This window comes from Phalangium opilio, unplaced genomic scaffold (assembly GCF_054372755.1).
Source record: "Phalangium opilio isolate 3A_F unplaced genomic scaffold, DU_Popi_V2 ptg000082l_1, whole genome shotgun sequence".
In the NCBI taxonomy this organism is placed as follows: Eukaryota; Metazoa; Arthropoda; class Arachnida; order Opiliones; family Phalangiidae; genus Phalangium; species Phalangium opilio.
Window position 1 is genome coordinate 362,649 of NW_028324189.1, and position 19,118 is coordinate 381,766.

Here is a 19,118-nt window from a genome sequence, read left to right on the forward strand (position 1 = left end):
CTCTCACTCTCTCTTGGCAAATACTTTGCCGGTAACGGAAGCTTATCCAGTTTTTCTCTTATACATTTTAGAAAGCCAATATTTTTGCCTTCAAAAAATCGGGGGAAGATTGATTTGAGTCGACAGAATCTAGATAAACAAGCGAGCTGCTTGAAGGAGCAAGGACAAAACTCAACATTGAAAACAAATTGACTAAAAGAAAAAAAAAAGAAAAATCTGGGTTTTAAGGGCTTCCGAAAAGTAAGGAAGCGTATCATAGTTGCAATATTGCGCACTTTACGTTTTTTTCTCGATACAAACATTGTATATTTATATGGGGCAAATATATTGTGATAACTCGTGTCCAGGGGAACAAATAAACGAGATACTTGAACCCGGTGATAATAACTAGAAACATGAACTGAGTTAAATTGAATGGGTTTTCTTCAAGCACACTTCATGCGTAACCAAAATAAATTCACGACCTCGAATTTAAAATTAATACCCTAACATTATAACCCTTTATGTCTGTTTAATTCCGCGATACAAAAACCGTGAAGACGAAAGGGGCTGGCCTCTTGAACTCGCGTTTATACCTTTTTTAAAAAATAAAAGATTTTGATAATTTTCGCAGAGAGACCTTTTGTTTCGTTCATTAATCAAACGCCAGAAGAAGAGTCTTATGTATACAGTCCATTTTAAAAAGAGCCTCGGTCGGTGTATAAGTGGGCGGAGCTTGCGGATTTGGCCAGATAACAAAGCGAAAGCGAAAGCCATTAAATATAATTGCTCTGTCTTATGGGATGCCTTGCTTGGCCTAGCTCTGTCTCTTTTTAATACCGGAGAATAAGAGAGTTAAGTCTAAAAGAGCTATAGAATAGAATTCTAAGAAACTTCCCATTTCAAGAATATTTTCTACTATGGGGTTTCTATTATGCATAAGAGCGAGTGATGCGGTCAATTTTTAAAGCAGTGGTAAGAATTCGTTAAGCCTAATGTTGTCCAATTTTCAAATATCGCGCGTTTTATAAATGTTTTTCTCACGTGTTTTGAGAATACATTAATATTCGTTAAGCCTAATGCTGTTGAATTTTGATATTTCGCACGCTTTAACCATTTATTTTGTCACGTGTTTTGTGTCTTAAGCCTTTGTTTTTGAATTATTGACATTTCCCGCGGTTTAACGATTAGCCTTGCCACGTGATTTGTATGTGAATTTCGATATTTCGCGGGATTTAACTATTGATTGATATAAAGAAGAATGGATTTGCCAAATCTCTTTTAAATTCATTTTCGCTGAAACTTAACATTATCACATAAGGCCCCATTGTTAAAATACAAACTCAACTTCAATTTACGAGTCACAGAAGCTTTAACGACACGCTAGAGATTCGTCTCTGACGGTCTTCCCCCGGCTTAATTAATTTAACATAGGCGTAAGTACGCCACCAAGTTTCCTCGACCACGTAGCCAATAAGAAGGCGCGGGAGAATTTTAAAATGGTGTTATGAAAACGCGTAAATCACGACCTTATCCCTAATCTAATTTGATACTTAATTTTAGATTTTGGCGAAAGCAACGTTTCTCCCTCCCGTTTTGGCTGCGGAGTAAACAAACTTGGACCTTCGAGCGCCAAGTTTTAAAACTTTTCAGTGCCAAATATGACAGTTTAGGAGAGTGTCGCTGCTCTAAGGCGTTTATCAATAAACTCGCGAGAATTGCAATTCCTTCCTAGCATATGGGACACTTGTAGAAATGTTTTAAAGTCGAATTAGACAGGTGTATCTCCTAATTGTTGCCTGATTACTTACGTAATGAATACGGATTTAATTTACAACTGCATTCATTTAATATTTAACTTAAATGTTACGAAATTCGTAAATAATAAAGATTTTAGTAGGATTACTATTTAACACTAAGGAAATTGCTAATTAGTCAAATTAACCAAAGCAATTAGTTAAGTTACCAAAAAGAATCGTGTACGGTAATCTTGATCAGGTATTGACACACTGCCCGCTCTCGGACGCAATCCCATTACTGCCGGACGCGGAGACTTTTGCCTGCTGCGTTACCGCCCTGAACCAATACACCTCTCATTAGACCAACCTGGTAACCCACGGGTTCCCCCAAGGTCACCATATTGACGCCCGGTTTAACGCGGACATCCGATCAACACGAGTCAGTGCGCCACATTACTCCTAACCTCATATCGGCCAACGATTCTAGCTTCCAAGACGCTGGATTACAGGAGTACGCCACGACTCCCAGCTATTGGACTCATTTTAAAATACTATTTTCAAGTTAAGAAAATTCCATATCTATTTATTATTTTATTTTTGTAAATATAGCATTATCTTAAACAAACATTAAATAAACTATATAAGATAAGGTATACAACGCGCGAAAATTTAAATAAAAACAAACCACTTTTCAATATTAATATTAATTGAGGATAAATGTAACTTTGGAATTTTCCTTAAAAATATTAAAGTTTTAGTCTTTAAATTAAAAATATATTATAAGTGAAACTAATAAAAATTAAAAAAAAAAGAAAAATCGGTGATGGTTGTTTTGAGATTAGTTCTTTCTTTTTTAATCCAAAATCAACATAAAATGAAATTAAATTAAGGCAAATTTTTATCGCGAAATTGGAACACTTGACTCAGCTAATTAGGTTTACCTTTATTGCAAGCTCTTAATTCAAAGGATAATTAAGCATAGACGACTGTTTTGGGCGATAACTTGGCGAATCACCATATTGGCGAGACGCGGCTCCAATTTATAACTCGCGTTACACGAAACCCTTTAAGGTATTACACAAGACCCTCTAGCGCGTACGTCTAATAAGGAATTCATTCCATTTTACCGAGAATAATGAAATTTAAAGGAAAAGTTCAGGTAACATAATACCTAAAAAATACGGCCTTTTCTAAAAATATACAAGGAAAAATATTAAAAATATAAATCACCTCTTATTGCAAAATAATTAGCATTATACTGCTCCGAATTTTTTTAATATTGTTCCTTTTATATTTAGAAAAAGTCCCTTCTTTTGAGGTATAATGTTATGTTACCTGCCCTTTTCCTATAATAAAACTTTCTAGACCTAATCTATGATGCCATGGGAATACTTTAATTATTATTGCGCGTGATAATCAAATAAATTCATTCAAAACGGGTTAAATGAACCAATGGTCCGGTTCTTGTCAGTTTCCCAAACTTGCCACGCAAATCTCAACGGACTCGCCAACGTCAAGCGCTTCCAGGGGAATTGTAAATTATTCCTCCCACCATCAAGGACTGTACGTTCGTAAGCTTTCAACATATTTTCCTTCGACGACGCGATAAAAATTGTGAAACTAACCATTTCCCATCAACACCCTTAATGAGTATTGACCTCCGGAAAAGCACCTTGTTTACTAAGAATTATACAAGCGTTACGGTATAATATTTTGATAACAAGTTATGCGAAGGAAAACGCAACTAAAACCAGGAATCAATATCTTCCGTGTTAATTTCTATGCGGGTTTTGTGGGCATGGTTTAAGTGCTCTCCGTCACACGTCATAATTCTGACGTCAGTCCAACTGCAATTTCATTATTTGATCTCTGCGTTTATTCCCGGCGCATGGGCAATAAAGTCGCGAAGTCATATGACTGTGACGTAGCAACGCTTGGTCAGGAGCGGGAGCTGAAAGGACTTATACTTATGCAGGGTGTTATTGGGTTATGTCTATAGTCTATTACGCTTAGAATTCACTAATGTAAAATCTTGTAATTCCTTTTGCGGCTAAAACAAGATTATAATTTTTCGCTATTTCATAAAGGTTCTCTTTAAAATATTTCAGAAGAATTTAAGCACATTTTTCTACGCCCCTATCTAAATTAATTAAAAAGTTTGGTCGTAACATTCTTCAAAGTTTTGAGAGCATGGATAAATTAAAAGCGCGTATTAACCTTAGAAAATGAACGTAGGAAATAATAAAAGAAAGAAAAAAAAACGAAATCAGTATGGTTCGAGGAAAGAATAGATAAATCGTTGGACGAAAACATAAGAAGGGAAAATCAATACGTGGAAATGGATCTCCCAAAACTATGGTTTGAAAGCAAATCTCTCTTAGGGAGGCCCCGGCTATGATATATTGAAAGGAGCAGACCTTCCCGGACACACAATATGCCCGGAATTTTTCCATAACTCAAAACCACCGATGAAAATCGTTTGTTCGCAATTCGTTACAAATATTATTCCTCCAGCGTAACTCTTATATATCTTAAAAGGGAATTTAAATATTCATTAGTTAAATAATCTATCGTCGTATATGGGTAAGACATTATGAATGGAAAACAGTAAGTATATCTAATACATGTTTCTAAGTTTGTCTCTCTGTACCTAGCTCTAGAGACGTTCACGACTCACGTGTTCAACCAATTGATGATAAATTCAAGTTGGGGTTGCTTGATGGAAGCTTTAATTTTAATGCTCTAATAAGGTTTATATTTCTACAGATTTTTACAGAATTGCCAAAGGGTTGCATTTTAAATATTTTAAAGAAGGGATATTTCATAAATGTCCAAACGCTGTGACATTCAATACTAGCTAAGATTGCCTGTACATAACAAACCACTCTCTCAAATAATTTAAGATATTCTTAAACCCCTGAAGGTAGGCTAGTCGAAAACCGGTTGTGTATTAATGGGAAGTTAAAAAAGGGGTTCACCAATGATTTTTGTAATTATTGAATAACCAGCCATTAAAGATAATTTTATCTTTGTATTTGTTAAATAAGCGACAAATATCTCAATTTGTTTTCCAACTATACTGATTACGTTGATTTTAGCTGAAATCCGATCGAATTCTTCGTCCTAAGCGTAGGATAAGCCAAACATGGACGGTCGAACGAGAATTAAGTTTAAAAATAGATCCCCTATACTCAAAGTTCCCTTACTTTCGTTAAAACCTAGAAAAATCTTATCTTTAAACCAAGACCCGTAGGAATCAATCCGTTAAATTCACTCGGAATGTCTTGGCGTGTATCAGAAATAAATAGTTCTTAATTTTACAAACTCTGAGTAATTTGAATCCACGAAGCTTCACTAACATGGGATTATGTTAAAAATGAATGGGTAAATCAAATGCAAATTAGTAATTATTATCTTCTTCGTATTTCAAATATAACATTTGTTCAAAATATCAAATACGTAAAAATTCAAAATGGTCGTGTATAGATGGTTTTCACACATGGAGAATTCGTACCATTTACACCAGGAGACCGGGCTACCTGGAGGACAAAAAGCAGACGCTAGCTTGGCCTCCTGGTGAAAATGGTATGAATCCTCCATGTGTGAAAACTATCTATAAAAAAAACCCCTAAGCTGATCGCGGCTGGTGTGTATAATTCCTTACAGCGCATTTCTGTTGGTATTAAACATTTCGAGACCTTTCGAAGAGATCTTTAATTCAGACGTTTGACGTCACTATAAAGCCTACCAGAAAAGCCATTAAAATGAAGAATCCAGGAAAACAAAATGTGGGTAGATATACTCCAGACAGGATAACGAAGAAAAAAGAAAATTTGAGAGAAAGAAAAGATATTTAAAGGACGAGTTAACACAATAAATTTTCTAAAGATGTTTTTAAAGTCTGTTACAGTGACAGCGCCTGAGTTCTGGCAAATATAGGGGATACTTTTTAAAGCGATAAAGGGTTGGGCACTATAGTTAAGCCTACTAATCATTCTATTTTTTTATTAGCGAGGAAATGTTTAGAGATTGAGAATGTTATAGCTTTCTAATGATACTAAATACACGAGTTTACAGTAAACAAGACTGGATCATCAACATATCAGCAAAAAAACAAGTTGGGAAAACCAAAATATTACCTCTCCGAGTCAACACGACTACTTACAAACTTATTTACCCAGATATGAAAATGTTTCTTAAGTTAAAATTTATGAAATATTAAAGCAGTATACAAAGCATAGCAAATTTACTGTAAATCAGACGACATTTTACATCCAATAATGATATACTTGTACACATTAAAATCATCCGATGGGGGAAAAACGGGTCATCGGCGTTTTATAAATGACGCTAGCGCAATAAAGCGTGCAAGGTACCAAGGCTTAACAAAAATTGTAGGATAACATATTTATAGAGATAGATAACAACTTTTATAATTAAAATTAGCTACTAACATATCTCTTAAAATTCTCGCGTGATCAACTGGTTTCACGCCAATTAAATAGCTATAGTCCCATAGAGCTATTTCTATTAATTCCTCCATGGTTTTTTTCGCCAAGCTGAGAACTACGCGTTTTACGTCACGTTATCCAAAAAGCCGACTATTTTCTTTGAAGACCGCGCTAGCTCAGCGCTAACCACCGTGACGTCAAAATTCAAAAACAAAATCCCTGGGCCGCGTTCAGCAGCGCTGGGCTCTGCTGAACGCGGCCCAGATTTCCACCATGATTATAAAATCTAAGCCTAATTATTTAAAAGTGTATTTAACTTTCGGCTCACTCTGAACCGTTAATGTCTCTGCATACAGAAACGAAAACCAAACCCAAACGTTTACTTTATGGTCCACTAGGCCTATTGACAAATAAAAGTTCATTTGACCAACATAGCAGCGTTGTGCTTGTATTCACTGTGACTCTAGAAAGGATTATCCTATAAACAGATGTAGTATAGCTTAAGTAATATATAAACATCCATTTTAAATAATAATATTAAAAATATTCTTTGGAATATCAAAATGAAATAGAGCTTTAAAGCTACAAAAGTACTAAATGCATCATAATTACGAAAAATATTTCCACATATTCACTTAAGGATAAAGGGAATATTATCGTTGTGTTGGATTTCTTTACACATCAAAACAAAACGAACTTCTAACGCAGCGCACTACTGTAACAACGGACGGACACATACAGACACAAGATCCAAAAACCCGACTATTTTCTTTGATGACTACGCTGGCTCAGCGCTGAGCAGCGTGACGTCACAATTCAAAAACCAAATTCCATCCTGTAGGACACTGCTAACAGCGCTGAGCTCTGCTGAACGCGGCACAGATTTCCGCCATGATGCTTTACTTAATTTTAAAATCTAAACCTGATTATTTTAAAGTGCATTTAACTTTCGGTCTTTCTGAACCGTTAATGTCTCTGCATTACAGGAACGAAAAACAAACCCAAGTGTTTACTTTATGGTTCATTTGACCGACAAAGTAGCGTTCTTTTTGAAATCACTAAAGAAAGGATTATGCTATAAACAGATTTAGTATAGCTTTAGTAATATGTAAACATCCATTTCAAATAACAAAATTAAAAAAAATCTTTGGAATATCAAAATGAAACGGAGCTTTAAAGCTACAAAAGTACTAAATGCATCGTAATTACGAAAAATATTTCCACATATTCATTATATATTATGGAAAACGGGAATATTAAGGTTCTGAAGGATTTCTTTACACATCAAAACAAAACGAACTTCTAACGCAGCGCACTAGTGTTACAACGGACGGACACATATAGACAAACACATAGACTGCTGTTTTACCCTTTCCGTATTAATTTTGAGTTGAGAGACATGATTATCTTAAATATTAAAATAAATATAATTAATATTACATATTTTCTTCGATAGTTGTTCGCCTTATCGAGCGTTACATCGTTTTGAAAAAGAACAATTAAACATTCTTGAGAGACTTGACTAATATTGGCGTTTGAAATGAAGCATACGCCGGTTGCTTCGCCTTCATCAAATAGGTAGTATATAAAGGTGTCGAATCGCAGCTATGGATAAGAACAGCGCAATTGCGTGAACCTTTGGTGGAAGCCCCACCATTGGGAGGCCGGACGTTTCTCGTAACCCTGGCCGATCGCCGCGTATGTCTTAACCTTAAGGAGTAGAAGCCAGGTGTACAGACTGGTGTCCATGTGGGATGGACAAAAACAAAGACCAGAAGATGGTGGTGTTAGAAGCCAGGTGTACAGACTGGTGTCCATGTGGGATGGACAAAAACAAAGACCAGAAGATGGTGGTGTTAGAAGCCAGGTGTCCACGTGGGATGGACAAAAACAAAGACCAGAAGATGGTGGTGTTAGATGCCAGGTGTACAAACTGGTGTCCATGTGGGATGGACGAAAACAAAGACCGGATAATGATGGTGATAGAAGCCAGTAAGTGCAGACTGGTGTCTATGTGGAATGGACAAAGACCACAAAATGGTGGTGTTTGAAGCCAACAAGTACAGATTGGTATTCATGTAGAATAGACAATTGACTAGTCAGATGAAGTAATAATGGCCAGTTGATTTGTGGATAGATTCAAGTTTTGAAATTTACGGGAACTGTGAATACGGTCCGGAAATAGCGAACACATTTGCTTCAATTCGGAAACTGCGAACACGGTCCCCTGGGGTGTAATTCAATAACAACAGACAGACACACACACACACACACACACAGACACGTCGAAATTAGAACCTCTCCGTGACATACGTCACTCGGAGAGGTAAAAACAGACAGAGTTCTATACATAGTCTACGTCCGCGTGTTGTGAACTCGGGCTCCGTCTGGCGTTGCTTCTTGGCACGATGGAAATAACCTAAGATGGCGCCCCTCCTCACCTACGCGTTGGTTACTCTACAAGTAATTAATGGGATGGTATAAACGTTACTACTCCTTTAAAAGCAAATAGAAGGGAAGAAAAAAAAAGGTTAAAATGTTGCGGCCCATGGAAAATGCCTGGCGTCAACTTTATGGTAGAAGTGGCCAAAATTTTCTCCCAACTTTTTTCTTTCAAAACGAGGATAAGGCATGGGGAAGAAATTTTTTCTGTCTTTGCCAAAAATTCTTCGGCCTCACTAAGTCGTCATAGTTTTACCACGAGAGAGAGAGAGAGAGAGATATTCTCGAGCTTTTTGAAACTGTATTTATATATATATATACACATATACACATAGATGCGACAAATATATCCCATTTCGTGAACCCTTTAGACTGTCACAAGATAGATATTTCTAGGTAGAAGAACTTGGAAAGCCAATGTACAGCGAAACATCACCGAGGCATACAGTCTGTATGTTAGATACAACTTTGACGTCACCACGTGCTACCAGCGTGTAGTCAAGAACTAGAGCTTAGAGGATAGATTAATGACAAGCGTAGAAAGGAATGTCGGGGTTAAATCCGCGTCATCTAAATGCGTCAAGAAAAAAAAGAAGTCATTGTCATCTCCTTTGTTTAGAACTCTCCTTTGTTGTACAATAACTCAAGGTGTCTTTGAAATTTTTAGCTTTTGTTAAAAAAATTTGGGTTTAAGATCAAAGTTTAAAGTTGACTTTGTTGGTTATACAGCGCCGTAAATATTCCAGTTTATATAACGATTAGTCTATGAGGTTTTGGAAAGCGGGGAAAAAGGTGGAAGATAGAGAAGAGCTTGAAGAGGAGAGAGAGACTTCAGAGGAGAGAGAGAGAGAGAGAGAGACTCTGAATGTGATAGAAACAGGGGTAAAACGGCGCGTGCGGACGCATTACTCGATTGAAACGCGTCGGCGCTAGAAAACGCGCTGATATCACCGTCGGCCTCACTCGGAACTAGAGTTCTGGGTTCCTGCAACGACGGTGTATTATAGCTTGGATTATTACTTAGTGGACCGCGTTGCTCGAAACGCCGCAAGTGGCCGGAGCCGCGGACAGACACGCTTTGCTTAGAGCTACAACCGTTAGAGAAGATCCGAGAGAAACGCGGGAACAGTTCGCTTCAACTCCCTGGCTCCGAGAGAGAGACACCGAGATCATAGAGGAAGCTTCGTCGGATATTCAACGCCGCAGTCACCGACGCTCGTAATAAAAAAACGTAAAAAACACTTGACCCTGAGTTCAAAAATTCGACACCCATATCTCACCCAAGCACGTTCTTGGTAAGTACTTCAAAATTTCTTTATATAATTTTAATTTAGTCGAGTTTAAAGAAAATGAAATTAATCTTGGGTTAATTATTGAAGTACCCAAACTTCTCTGAAGTTCATTATCACGATAAAAACATAAAACTTTTCTTCAGAATATTTCTAGAACCATACTCTTACTGCATGAACAGAATTTTAACAAAAAGATGTTTTTAAGTTTTTGGGAAAATATTTCGAAAATTTTCAAATTCATAAATTGATCTAAGTATTATTTTCAACCTAAAGTTAACATTGTTACCATATAAGTCAAACTGATTCAATGCGAAATTTTGTAAAAATAAACGCCATAAACGATCAATGCTCAAATTTTAACTTTAATTGATACTCCTTATTAATTTTAGCTTAAATTCTGAACTTAAACATAGAAAATAAAATGAGATATTTACAAAACATTAAACTGGCTGTATTTAGTAAGGACAATCCAAGATTATTAGGATATTAAAAAATTGCAAATAAATCATGCTTAAAACTAATTCATAATTAAACTAATGCGAAAATCGCGCCTGGAAAGTGTTCGGTTTCATTTCGCAACGCTCTTTTGAGCAAATTAAGACACGCATGGACGTTTCCTTCTTTTTTTCTCACAGTCTGAATATATTTCAAAGAAAGCTCCGACTTTGTTAATTTCCATAATTAACTTCTTTTTCTTTCTGGGTTGGTTATTCATCATACTAATAAACTACCCTTGCCAGCAGAATTAAGAAGACCTCATTATGTAAAACGCGTGTGTAATTCCTACACTATTCCTAATCATCCTTGCTTACATTTAATATTATAACACCGTATTTTCACGCCTTACTTAATCATTTTTTATTACTTAACTATGAATGTTTAAAATGCGTGAAAACTAAATTGCTACACGATAACGACGTAGTAGGTCAAAACCCGGCTTCCTTGTGGTATATTACATGTTCGAGCTCAATAAGTTTCAGTGTTTACTTCACTGTTAGAAAGATGTCAGAATTAGGACGAGTGACGATTAGAGAACTCAAGTCCAGCCCACAAAACCCGCATAGAAATTAACATGTAAGATAACGGGGGTCACAATGATTCCAATTAGCTGTATTTATTCCTGCCATAATAAAGCTAGATACCAGACAGAAAACTATAAATACAAAATCTAAGTCAAATATTGAAACAAATCTTAATTTGACTTAAAAATTAATTCAACTTAGAGATTAAAGGTAAATGTTTGATGTTACAAGATCTAGAATTTATGGAAGCAAATATATTTTTCTTAATAATTATAATTAACTTCTCAAAGTCCCGCATAACCGCGCCCGGTTAATTAATATCCGCCGAACATTAAGTAAAATTATTTCCGGGGCAGTGTAATTAGGTTTTCACACAACACAACGATAAATCCTTAATTAACAATATAGGAAGTGTATAGGAACTTAGGAAGTGACACGTGCATTCTTACAATTGTATTTCTTGCGAGTTCAGTTCAATATACACATACCTTATTTACTAATAATATTACGACCCCATAGATCTCACGTGACATCTCTGTCATATAATTAGGTTGACCATTGAGGTCAACAAGATTGCGATAGTCAAAAGACATAAAATCAAAATTAACTCACAATTCCTTTATTATCTAAGTCAACTAATTTGAAAAAAAATCCCACGTAAGAAAGATAACAGTAATGAATCTTTATCTCCTTTTATCTCTGCACATCTCTGTTCTTATCCCATTAGTAGTTGTTAAAGTTGTCTCGATAAATGAGAGGGTGGGTTCTACTTATTTTTTTGGCAAAGCTCTATGGAATTCTCTATTCTTTAGAGCGCGTAATATTGAAAAACAATTCTACTAGAGATACCCTACGTGAAAAGTGTATACTTAAGGACAGATATGTTACTTATGCTTAGAAGCGACTTCATTCACTGGCAGATAACACGTGTGTGCGCTCATAAATTTTAATCTGTTCTTGCTCAAAAAGCCAGAAAGATAACAAATCCGGATTCTAATTGTATGAAAATTAAGGCATTTAATTTCATCCGGAGTTGGCGGAAGGATACACGCATTGGCGCCACGTTCTTTTTTTTTACTCTTAGTTTTCTCCCTCCCGAAATAGATTCTTAATTAGGCCTAAAATTTTTCTGGGACTGATATTTTTGGCGCGAGATTTTTATCCCCGTTTTTCGCTCGCGTTTGAAAGAAGCGTGTAGAACTTTCCCAACATCGAAATTGTAATTGACAGCGAATACATAGTAAGTGAGAAGTGTGGGGTTTTTGCGAAGAAAGATAGTCTTAGTTTAATCAAAAGTAGATAGATCCATAAAAACAAAAAGTTTATATCGGCAACCTTTGACTCTGACATGTATTTTGTAGAACCCCCTTTTAACTCAGAACCGTTTCAACCCCCCCTATAGATAGAGCTGGTTTCGCGGACTTACACAAGGGAACATGCGTAAATCGGCTTAAAATATAGTTCGAAAAGACGAACTTCTTGGTAACATTACGCGACTCGTGTTGTATCGGGTTGCCGCTTGCCAGAGCTCGGAGCCAGCTAGGTTGCTAACGACGATTTCTTGTTAGTTATTAGTCGTGTTTACCACTTGATAAAAGGATTAAAATGCCCCGAAAGAAAAGTAATTCAAATTTTAAAAACCAGCAAACACAATGTAACACCCTAATTAAAAATATACGCGAGATTGGTGTACAAGTTCATATAGACCCACTGGAAAGCAAAGGCTTAACGTCCAAAGAAATTCAAACTGAGTCTTGTTTTAATTGTTTTAACGTGTCGACTCAATCAGAGATATTTGGATTTAAAGTTCCCTCAGAGAAATGGGACGAAATAAATAGTTTTCAACGTTTGAACCTCTCCGAAAATACACGTAAGAGAAAACTGTTTGTTGATAAAGGAACCTGCATATCCGATGAAGATTTTTACCCAAAACGAGCGCTTCTCCAAAATCAAACCAAACCACAATGTCTGTCAAAATCATTTGATGCTGAGCGTCCCGAATTTACCCTTCCTCTAGCTTTATCAGCTATAAAATGCTTTGTTGAAACTACTTTTAATAACGGTAAGAAACATTCTTCATTATTGTATACATTGACGGAGACCTGACTTCTCTTATATCACACAGTTGAAATTGGTATGAAACATGTAAAAAGCCATGATGGCTTAGTAGATTCTATGGAGATTTACCACAAAAAAGGATTATTGGATGTAGGATCATATTACGATGCTCCAAGACGGTTGCTATTTTCATCCAGAGGGACGTTATTGATATCAACACTTTTCAAGAGTGCGGAAGAATTAAACTACTACCATTTTGAAAATCAAACGCTAAATACTTCAGTAGTGACTGACGCTATTTCCTCCTTGATTGAAAACTACGTTTTTTGTGCAGGAATAGATAAGGTACGATAAATTAGGTGTTCGATTTAATAGTTTTTCAGTTTTATTAAAACAACTTGTTGTAAAATAGGGGAATTCAGTTGGAATGGAAGGTACTAAAAATCTTGAGAAGTTTGTTTATCCGTTCGAAAGATACCAGTCTTCTACTTGCTTAACATGGTTCAAGCCACCATTCAATGCCTCCAAGGAAAACATTGCGAACAAGGTTTACCAATGTTCTAATTGCCGCAGTCTTAGCAGGTAAAAACTTACTTGCGTGCAATAAATCTTTACATTTATAATTGTTAATATACAATGAACTTCCAATGTCAGGTATATGTTGGAGTACCGAAAGCAGAAAGAACAGACTACCCCAAAAACCAAACTAAAGCGACAGTCACCTTCATCAAGATGTAGGATTAGTGTTCTTACTCCAAAATCAAAGCGTAAAAGATTGTTGGAAAGCAAACGTCAACGCTCAGTTTTAACTCAAAAAGTGAACAATCTTGAAAAAAGGCTACTTGAAACAAGCTTTGAACTGAATAAAGACCAAGATGAACAGATGACCAAAGTTGTTGCTGAAATAAACCTTAAAGGACGAAAAGAACTAGAGGAAATTTTTCATATAGCAATGATGAAAAATAAAACCATGGGACTGGCTTTAAAAAAAGCGTGGGAGTTAAATAGTAAACCAGCGCACAAAAATGATTTCTTGAATGACCAAGACAAATGTAAAAAAGGCTCCCAAGGCAATAGATGGAGTCCCCTTACTTACAGACTGGCACTTAGTGTCTATTCTCGCTCACCTGCGGCGTACGAGGCTCTTTCATCCTTTGATTTTTTACAGTTACCAAGCATCCATACTTTAAAAGGCAAAGTTCGACAGATTGAAAGTAAAGCGGGAATAGACCTCGTACATCTTAAGAAGGAATCGAAGAGGTTTGATGAATTTGTAGACAATCACCCTGAATATGGAAACCCTATCAAAGAAGGTGCGCTTATTTTTGACGAAGTAAAAATCATTGGAAAGTTAATTTGGAATTCGAAAAATGGAGAATTCATGGGAGCTGCTATGGATCCAAGTGAATATACATCTTTGGAAGATTTGTATAAAGTCAACAAGGTTTCTGAGGTTTTGGAAGCACAATACGCTTTACAGTACCTGTGGCGATGCACCACTACATCATACGACATCATAGGCCCATATTTCATGTTTTCTAAGCCAGTAACCCACGCAGCCATTACAAGCACACTTCTGAAGACAATTTTTGCATTCCATTCTGTGGGTTTGGCAATAGGGCTATTAGTTTGCGATGGAGGAAGCAGCAATATGGCTTCGTTAAGGCAAAGCTTAGGGTTCACTAAGGCGCTTGAACCTTCTGTAAATGACGATGGATCGTACGACTTTCAGTTTAGCACAAAGGTACGAAATTGGTGTACCAAGGACAGGTGGATTTATTGGATGGTATGTCCGAGCCACCAACTCAAGAATATGGTAAACGCCCTGCATCATTCCCAGTCTGAAGGAACTAGAGATTTTACCAAAAATGGTGTTAGATTTGGTTGGGAGCAAATCAACCAAATGAAAAAAAGAGAAGATGACAGAAGGGACAGTGACGAATTGGTGCAAGTTAAGAGGCTTCAGCAATCCCACATAGAACGAGATTCCTGGACGAAGCTAAATGTAACTCCCGCAAGGATCATGCAGCAAATGGAAGTTTTGGGGGAATTGTACAATTATGCAAACCCAATGTTTGAAGACGTCCCAGTTGACAAGTCAAATGTAATGGCTTGTTACGCATATTTGAAGGCGTGTAATGAAATATTCGAAGAAGGTTTGCTCTCTAAGCAGCCTGTTTCTAATGTAGACTCACCTCCTATACAGTCCATGCTAAAGGGACTAAAATATTTCGAAGAATGGGCTAGTGAAAGGATGGGAGATAATGAAAAGATGACCAAAAATTCCAAGTTTCTCGCGTGGCAAACGTTTGAGCTATTGAGAATATCAATTTATGGGTTCATTGACTATATAAAAGATTTCACAGCTCGGCATCCTTCTAAATATATTTATCCTGTACGGATTAACGGTTCGGCAGTGGAAACTCTTTTCAGCCAAATGAAGTATGTGACAGCTGGGAAACTAACGAGTATAAACTATAGCAGCGCACGAAGGGCCTTATTGATTAAGGGATGCACAAAAACTTCACAAAATGCAGAGGCGTCTTACCGTAAAGTTGGATTAGACATATGTGAAAAATAAGGAAAAAACATATTTTTACGCTATTTGTGACAACGGCAGGCCAGTCACACGTAACCTTATCCTCGTAGGATATAAGAGAGGTACAATTAGCACTAAAACTAATAAAAAAATATCAAAAATATCAAATTATGCGGTTTAAATTAGGCCTAGCATTTACCGTTTGTAATTGCTTTCTAGAGTATTAAATGATTGCTTGATGTTATTATCACAAATATGTTACATTTTATTGGGGTCATTTGTAGTTGCATTTTTGCCCTTTCCTTTCTTTTTCTGCCCTTTGCTTGTTTTGATTATTGGTGCTTTCTTTGTCACAGTGACTGTCTTTTTAGCAGATTGTTTTTTCATACCGTATAACATACAACGCAAATTTTGGCCCCCAACCCCTCTCATTCCTTTCTTCTCATTTCTGCGGCGTATATCCCCTCTTATTAAATCTGCTATTTTTGCGTGTGTCAATTTCCTCTGAAATACTACTCTAAATGTTTCTAACTGGTTTTCTGTAAATTTGTTCTCTACAACTTCTGGAATTTTTGACACAATGGCGTGAAACTCGGTCTTTAGCGTATTATCCTCTTTGACAGCTTTTGTGGTTTCCTCTAAAAATAACATAATCATTTGGTTATGGGCTAATTATTTACGTAACAACGTGTACATTTAGTTCTACTTACTAATTACTTTACCAGGGTAAGGACTACTTGTCCAATACCTGTATTGGTCCACAACATTTTTAATGAGTCGTGAAACAAATGGTATTAATGTGAGGTTCGCAATAAACAAACCACCTTTGTTTATCATTTTTATGACATCAGGAATATCACCAACAGATTGTTCTGAATTTCTAATTGATAATGCAATTTTATATAGCAGATGCGCATTGTCTCTTTGTTTTTGACTAAGTGGTTTCTTGCCCTTTTTAATTTTTTTAAGTACTTGCATGCCTTCTTTATTTACTTTCCAAATTTCACCCATAACCCCGCCTACAAGCCTGTTCATACTGTATAGTCTATCTGTTTTTAGGTGTCGCAATTTACTTTTTTTAGCCTGATTGACGCTAATCTCTTCTTCGTAAGGCCTCTTTTGTGAAAAGAGTGCATCAACTTTGTTTGAAACATGATTTTCTAAATCATCGATCCGTTTATTTCTACCTTGAAGTTCAATAACGCGCCAACCAATCCACTGAATAACATTCATTAGTTCACATTCGTATTCCGTATTATATTTTATAATAGGATCCACTCCATCTTTTGAAAATACTAGTTGGTTCACCCAATTGCACCATGCATATAAAAAGGAAGAATATCCTCCTCTTGATTTATCATGTTTCGAGTATAAAAACTCGTATTGGGTTAGCATGCCCTCAATAACTTTTTTTAAACTGCCCGAATCCCTCATAAGTTCAATTTGTTTTAACCTTTTTCCAGACTCGTCAGTTTGAAAAAATTCGTTAGATTGAAAATCTTTTAAAATTAAATCTACATCAACGTTTGGTTCCATTTTGACACTAAGCCTAGGCGTAAACAAATACCCACGTGTTTTTTGAAAGACGCGCAGACGATAAAATTGATAGTGCTAAGGACTGCCGTTTGGATCGCCACCAGCGACATGTACTACTTTAGAAGAAATCGATAAACCTATGACGTGAGAAAGCTCAATGCTTATTGGTTAGTACGTGTAGGGGGGTGAGAGGAGGATCTATCACATCTGATATTACAGGGATTGTACAGCCAAAGGCTAGCTAGCATTGCCGATATAAACTTTTTGTTTTTATGGATCTATCTACTTTTGGTTTAATGTCACATGCATTTTCATGGAGTAAGGTTACTGATGAAAAGTGAAGTATTCTTTTCTAAAGAAACCGGAGTTAAAGTGTTTCAGCATCCAGAAAAACCTTGTCTATTGGACTACTTCACTCCTTCACCAGTTCTTTCCCAATATATCTTCCTTATCATGCTTTCCCACTTCCGGCATACCCCTAAGATAAAAAAAACCCCAGGAAAATTCCTATAATCAATGCACCCTCTCGTATTTCCTGCCCAATACTAATTAAAAGACTGTAGTACTTAATATTTCCGTACCTTTTTGGGCAATTACCACTAGTACCTACCAGTACATACACCAATTGCGCATTGGCAGTTGGTAAGCCTATATGCGCTAGTATCTGACCCTTCAAGGGTCGTGGAAAATAACTTTGATTTGACAAGAGTAATTTATTAGACTGAAAAAGTAGCAAGTTCAGGGCAAGGTTTCTTTTACTGTATAAATTGTAGCTATATATATATTCTTGGCTTGACATTTTCTTGGACACTACCGTAAAAAGCGAGCTACATCTATCATAGCCTAGGAGCAACGGGAACTTCTTTGATGAAGTTTTTTTTATCACGATGGCTCTATAAAGAATTTTATTATTGGGATATGTACTTTAGAAATGGTACGCTACGAAAGTTGACATAGACGAGCGGAAGTAGCTCTATCGGATGAAAGATAGTTTAGAGATACGACGCTGCTATAGCTGTATGGTTTAGGACCTTGCGTAAAAGAATTCAGATTACATGGCTTATAAAGATGATGGCCGCGTACCACTAATGTCTGTATGAGTACCATACCATCTTGAGCGTCTTTAGAGAAAGTATTTTGGTTAAAGGAAAGATATCCCAGCAATGACTGTTCGTAAATGAGACGATAATACAGTTTAAATGATAATATCCCACTGGCAATCGTGAACTGCGATGTTCTCATTGGTTGGCGTAAACTATACAATCATTTCCATTGGCTGGCGTCAAATATACTATAATTATTATTGGCTGGCTTAAAATACACAAACATTCCCATTGGCTGAAGTCAAAAAAGGCAATCATTCTCATTGGCTGGCAAAATATGAACCACAATACCATATACCGAAACTGTTCAGTTTCCATGAAACGCAATTTACCAAGAAGTTTTTTGGGTTTTTCCATTACACAAAACTTGCGGGCGTCAATATGGTTGGTACCAGATATTCCCTGTCTAGTTATAAAAGCAAACAACATCCCAGTATCCATCCAGAAGACGCGTGTGATATTTATCCAATTATGTTTAACTGAGCGTTAAAATTTATGTACAGTATACCTGTCTGGTCCTTTATGCGCACTTTTGCAAAAAAAAAAAAACCCCAACCATGAGTGTAGTGAAACCGAGCATTATTTAACTCGAAGCGCGGGTGCGAATATGGAAAAGGAAGAAGGGCATTTTCTGTTTATTGCAATATTTTCAATCCATCTTCTTACGTCAAAACGTTTTCGAAATTGATAAGAGGAGTTTGGGGAGCTTAGGTAGATAATAACTGTCTGCCAAACTTCTTGTTTTATTTCGTCTTGCGGATTTGTTTTCAATTTAAGTAACCTAAAGATCACAAGTACGATTGAAGCAACTAAATCTTCTTATTTGTAAAGTCTATCTTCATGTTTTGGATGAAATTAGGGTTGGATTTAGCTTAGGTCAGGTTTAGGGCTAGATTTAGCTTAGGTTAGGGTTTAGGGCTAGATTTAGCGTGGGTCAGGTTTAGGGCTAGATTTAGC

The 19,118-nt window shown here is 36.4% G+C and overlaps 3 protein-coding genes and 1 non-coding gene across 4 annotated transcripts in view; 2 read left to right on the forward strand and 2 right to left on the reverse strand.

Annotated features, from left to right (window-relative positions):
• Positions 1 to 1,948: 1,948 nt before the first annotated feature.
• On the reverse strand, positions 1,949 to 2,248 carry LOC149650673 (signal recognition particle RNA). Its single transcript, XR_016371434.1, has one exon.
• Positions 2,249 to 9,542: 7,294 nt separating this feature from the next.
• Positions 9,543 to 19,118, forward strand: part of LOC149650674 (uncharacterized) — a 48,349-nt gene continuing 38,773 nt past the window's right edge. The window contains exon 1 of the mRNA XM_089847274.1: positions 9,543 to 9,906. The gene's annotated coding sequence lies outside the window, so the exon portion shown is untranslated. The remainder of the gene's footprint in view (positions 9,907 to 19,118) is intronic.
• Positions 12,297 to 15,776, forward strand: LOC149650675 (uncharacterized). The gene is made up of 4 exons (XM_089847264.1): positions 12,297 to 12,987; positions 13,051 to 13,328; positions 13,396 to 13,565; positions 13,638 to 15,776. Exons 1-4 carry the CDS (start codon positions 12,531 to 12,533, stop codon positions 15,562 to 15,564), a joined length of 2,832 nt encoding a protein of 943 aa, XP_089703390.1. The 5' UTR covers positions 12,297 to 12,530; the 3' UTR covers positions 15,565 to 15,776.
• Positions 15,781 to 17,343, reverse strand: LOC149650676 (uncharacterized). Its single transcript, XM_089847265.1, has 2 exons — positions 16,233 to 17,343; positions 15,781 to 16,160 (listed from the first exon to the last, which is right to left on the reverse strand). Exons 1-2 carry the CDS (start codon positions 17,056 to 17,058, stop codon positions 15,781 to 15,783), a joined length of 1,206 nt encoding a protein of 401 aa, XP_089703391.1. The 5' UTR covers positions 17,059 to 17,343.